Source organism: Pezoporus wallicus, unplaced genomic scaffold, assembly GCF_028554395.1.
Source record: "Pezoporus wallicus isolate ANWC-B61680 ecotype Strahan unplaced genomic scaffold, APGP_CSIRO_Pwel_v1 contig_8371, whole genome shotgun sequence".
Lineage (NCBI taxonomy): Eukaryota > Metazoa > Chordata > Aves > Psittaciformes > Psittacidae > Pezoporus > Pezoporus wallicus.
In genome coordinates, this window is record NW_026639321.1 from 41,042 (window position 1) to 46,549 (window position 5,508).

General features: G+C 54.6%; 1 protein-coding gene across 1 annotated transcript; it reads left to right on the forward strand.

Moving 5' to 3' along the window:
* Positions 1–951: 951 nt before the first annotated feature.
* On the forward strand, positions 952–4,419 carry LOC130601795 (proto-oncogene vav-like). The gene is made up of 4 exons (XM_057414121.1): positions 952–1,167; positions 3,111–3,227; positions 3,324–3,382; positions 4,344–4,419. Exons 1-4 carry the CDS (start codon positions 964–966, stop codon positions 4,411–4,413), a joined length of 450 nt encoding a protein of 149 aa, XP_057270104.1. The 5' UTR covers positions 952–963; the 3' UTR covers positions 4,414–4,419.
* Positions 4,420–5,508: the final 1,089 nt, after the last annotated feature.

Consider the following 5,508-nt stretch of genomic DNA (forward strand, 5'->3'; position numbering starts at 1 on the left):
GGTGATCCCATCGCCATCAGCTCCTGGGGGTTTCTGGAGGGGAAGGACCCCCCCTTGCTGTAGGAGCCTCCTGAGGACTCATCTCCATCACTAGAAGTGGTCCCACCAGGATCCCATCTCCATCAGCTCCTCCATAGACGTGGTCCCACCAGGATCCCATCTCCATCAGCTCCTCCACAGACGTGGTCCCATCCGGATCCCATCTCCATCAGCTCCTCCATAGACGTGGTCCCATCCGGATCCCATCTCCATCGGCTCCTCCACAGACGTGGTCCCATCCGGATCCCATCTCCATCGGCTCCTCCACAGACGTGGTCCCATCCGGATCCCATCTCCATCGGCTCCTCCACAGACGTGGTCCCATCCGGATCCCATCTCCATCAGCTCCTCCACAGACGTGGTCCCATCCGGATCCCATCTCCATCAGCTCCTCCACAGACGTGGTCCCATCTGGATCCCATCTCCATCGGCTCCTCCATAGACATGGTCCCATCAGGATCTCATCTGCATTGATGTCACCCAACCAGGACCCATCTCCATTGACACCCTACAGGACCCATCTCCATTGACACCCAACCAGGACCCATCTCCATTGACACCCTACAGGACCCATCTCTATTGACACCCTACAGGACCCATCTCCATTGACACCCAACCAGGACCCATCTCCATTGACACCCTACAGGATCCATCTCCATTGACACCCAACCAGGACCCATCTCCATTGACACCCCACCAGGACCCATCTCCTTTGACACCCAACCAGGACCCATCTCCATTGACACCCTACAGGACCCATCTCCACTGACACCCTACAGGACTCCATCTCCCACCCTACAGGACCCATCTCCACTGACACCAACAGGACCCATCTCCACTGACACCCAACAAGACCCACCACTGACACCCAATCAAGACCCATCTCCACTGACACCCAATCAGGACCCATCACTTCTCCATCCAATGGAGACCTGGCGTCAATGTGCCCAGTGGCTGGTGGCCGCGCGGGTGCTGCCGGGGGGGCACCGGGCCAGCAGCGCTGTGGGGCAGGTCTGGGACCTGGCCCAGGCCCTGAGGGATGGGGTCTTGCTCTGTCACCTCCTCAACGCCCTCCTGCCCCAGGCCGTGCCCCCCCGCGACATCTGCCCCCGGCCCCAGATGTCCCAGGTGAGACCAAAGGGGGGGAATTGCCCCTGGGGGGGAGTTGTGGGGTATTTGGGGGGGGGGAATTGCACCAGGATGGGGTATGGGGTGGTGGTGACACTGGTGTGTATGAGGGTGATGGCAATGGGGTGATAGGGATGAGGAGATGGAGGATGATGGTGATGGTGATGGAGGTGATGCTGGAGTCAATGGGGATGATGATGATGGTGACAACGGGGGTGATAGTGGATGAAGATTACGATGATGATGGTGATGATGGTGGGTAGATAACATGAGGTAATGGTAGTGGTACCAGTGGATGTTGAAGGACAGGGGGTGATGATGATGGTGATGATGAGGGTGACAATGGGGATGACGGTGGATGAAGATGATGTTGATGGTGATGATGGTGGTGATGTTGATGTTGTTGGTGATGATGAGGGTGACAATGGGGATGATGGTGGATGAAGATGATGATGATGATGATGATGATGATGATGGTGGGTAGATAACATGAGGTAATGGTAGTGGTACCAGTGGATGTTGCTGTTGAAGGACAGGGGGTGATGATGATGGTGATGATGAGGGTGACAATGGGGATTACGGTGGATGGAGATGATGATGATGATGGTGGGTAGATAACATGAGGTAATGGTAGTGGTACCAGTGGATGTTGCTGTTGAAGGACAGGGGGTGATGATGATGGTGATGATGAGGGTGACAATGGGGATGATGGTGGATGAAGATGATGTTGATGATGGTGGGTAGAGAACATGGGGTAATGGTAGTGGTACCAGTGGATGTTGCTGTTGAAGGACAGGGGGTGATGATGATGGTGATGATGAGGGTGACAATGGGGATGATGGTGGATGAAGATGATGATGATGATGGTGGGTAGAGAACATGGGGTAATGATAGTGGTACCAGTGGATGCTGCTGTTGACAGTGGAGGTGGTGATGACGATGATGGGGTGATGATGATGAGGTGATGATGGTGACAACGGGCTTGATGGTGATGATGATGGGTGGAGAACATGGGGATAATGGTGATGGAACCAGTGGCCAATGCTGTTGACAGTGGGGATGATGATGATGGTGAGCGGGATGATGATGGGTGATGATGAAGAAGGTGATGCTGGTGCCAATGGGGATGACGGTGACGGTGGCAATAAGGGTGATGGTGATGACTATGGAAGGAGAACATGGGGATGATGGGGATGATGATGATGATTGGGATGAGGAGATGGTGATGATGGTGGAGGTGACGCTGGTGCCGATGGTGCTGATGGTGACCATGATGATGATGGTGACCATGGAGTTGATGGCGATGATGACAAGGATGATGGTGGTGATGGTGGCAATGGGGGTGATGATGATGGAGGTGGTGATAATGATGATGGCGCTGATGGTGCTGATGGTGTTGATGATGATGATGGTGCTGATGGTGCCAATGAAGCTGATGGTGTAAATGGAGCTGATGGTGCTGATGGGGATGATGATGATGATGATGGCGCCAATTGAGCTGATGATGCTGATGGAGCTGCTGATGCTGGTGATGCTGATGGTGCTGATGGTGCTGATGGTGCTGATGGTCCTGATGGAGCTGATGGAGCTGATGGAGCTGATGGTGCTGATGGTGCTGGTGATGCTCATGGTGCTGATGGTGCTGATGGAGCTGATGGTGCTGATGATGCTGATGATGCTGATGGTGCTGATGATGCTGATGGTGCTGATGGTGCTGATGATGCTGATGGTGCTGATGGTGCTGATGATGCTGATGGTGCCGATGGTGCCGATGGTGCCGATGATGCCGATGGTGCCGATGATGCCGATGGTGCTGATGGAGCTGATGGTGCTGACGGAGCTGATGATGCTGATGGTGCTGATGGAGCTGATGGTGCTGATGGTGCCAATGGGGGCAGCAATGGGGGTGCCACCGGGTGCTGATGGTGCCGGTGCCACCACAGTTCCTGTGCCTGAGGAACATCCGCACCTTCCTGACCGCCTGTGCCGACAAGTTCGGGCTCCCGAAGCACCGGCTCTTCGGCGCCTTCGACCTCTTCGATGTCCACGACTTTGGCAAGGTGGGACCCACACGTGTGGGGCAGAGCTGGGGGGGGGGGGGGGGGGAGCTGGGGGTTGAGCTCCCCCTGGCCCCAATGGCCCTTCCATGTGCCCAGGTCATTGAGACCCTCTCGACGCTCTCCTGGACCCCCATCGCCCAGAGCAAAGGCCTCACGTGAGTGGGGAAGAGCTGGGGTGGGCATTCCCAATGGATCCATCATCTGGGTCCTGATTCCTGATGGATCCAGGTCCTGGTTCCTGATGGATCCATCATCTGGGTCCAGGTTCCCAATGGATCCAGGTCTTGGTTCCTGATGGATCCATCATCGGGGTCCCAGTTCCCAATGGATCCATCATCTGGGTCCCAGTTCCAAATGGATCCATCATTCGGATCCCGGTTCCTGATGGATCCAGGTCCTGGTTCCTGATGGATCCATCATCTGGGTCCCAGTTCCAAATGGATCCATCATTCGGATCCCGGTTCCTGATGGATCCAGGTCCTGGTTCCTGATGGATCCATCATTTGGATCCCGGTTCCTGATGGATCCACGTCCTGGTTCCCAATGGATCCATTATCTGGGTCCCAGTTCCCAATGTATCCATCATCTGGGTCCTGGCTCTTGATGGATCAGGGACCTGATTCCTGATGGAACCATCATAGGGGTCCCTGGTTCCTGATGGATCCATCCTCTGGGTTCTACTTCCTGATGGATCCATCATTCAGGTCCTGCTTCCCAATGGATTCATCATCCATATCTTTGTTCTCAATGGATCCATCATCCGGGTCTCTGGTTCCCAATGGATCCATCATCTGGGTCCTGCTTCCCGATGGATCCAAGTGCTGGTTCCCGATGGATCCATCATCTGGATCCTGCTTCCCGATGGATCCAAGTGCTGGTTCCCGATGGATCCATCATTCAGTTCCTGGTTCCCAATGGATCCATCATTCAGTTCCTGGTTCCTGATGGATCCAAGTGCTGGTTCCCAATGGATCCATCATTCAGTTCCTGGTTCCCAATGGATCCATCATTCAGTTCCTGGTTCCTGATGGATCCAAGTGCTGGTTCCCAATGGATCCATCATCTGGATCCTGGGTCCTGATGGATCCATCACCCAGGATGTGTGTCCCCCCCCAGGCCCTTCCCCACTGGTGACTATGTTGGGGACGAGGACATCTACAGCGGCCTCTCCGACCTCATTGAGTGAGTGGGGGCAATGGGGTAATGGGGGCAATGGGGGGCAATGGGGTAATGTGGGCAATGGGGTAATGGGGGCAATGGGGGTAATGGGGCAATGGGGGGCAATGGGGCTATGGGGGGCAATGGGGTAATGGGGGGTAATGGGGGCAATGGGGGCATGGGGGGGGGGCAATGCAATGGGGGGGCAATGGGGGCAATGGGGGCAATGGGGGCAATGGGGGTAATGGGGGCAATGGGGACAATGGGTGCAATGAAGGCAATGGGGTCAATGGGGCTAATGGGGACAATGGGGGCAATGGGGGGCAATGGGTTAACGGGGCAATGGGAGGCAGTGGGGTAATGGGGGGCAATGGGGGGCAATGGGGGGTGTTGGGGCATGAAGAATCATTTGAGGAGTGTCAAAGGGGGGGATTGGGAGGTACTTAGGGGATGCCAGGGAGTACTGGGGGCAATAGAGGGGGATTAGAGGGGTACCTATAAGGGGCGTAGTGGGATATTTAAGGGGTCCCAAGGGATATTAAGTGGGTATTGGTGGGTATTTAAGGGGTGCATGGGGTATTAAAGGGGTATTGGGGTATTTAAGGGGTACGTGAGGTATTGGGTGGTATTGGGGGTATTTAAGGGGTACATGGGGTATTAGGAGGTATTGGGGGTACTTAAGGGGTACATGGGGTATTATGGGTTATAAGGGGGTATTTATGGGGTACATGGGTTATTAGGGGTTATAAGGGGGTATTTATGGAGTACATGGGGTATTAGGGGGGTACTGGGGGTATTTAAGGGGTACATGGGGTATTAGGGAGTATGGGGGGTATTTAAGGGGTACAAGGGGTATTGGGGGTATTGGGGGTATTTAAGGGGTACATGGGGTATTAGGGGGTATGGGGGGTATTTAAGGGGTACAAGGGGTATAGGGGGTATTGGGGGTATTTAAGGGGTACATGGGGTATTGGGGGTATTTAAGGGGTACATGGGGTATTAGGGGGGTATTTGGGGTATTTAAGGGGTACATGAGGTATTAGGGGGGTATTGGGGGTATTTAAGGGGTCCCTGAGGTATTAGGGGGTATTTAAGGGGCACATGGGGTATTGGGGGGTATTGG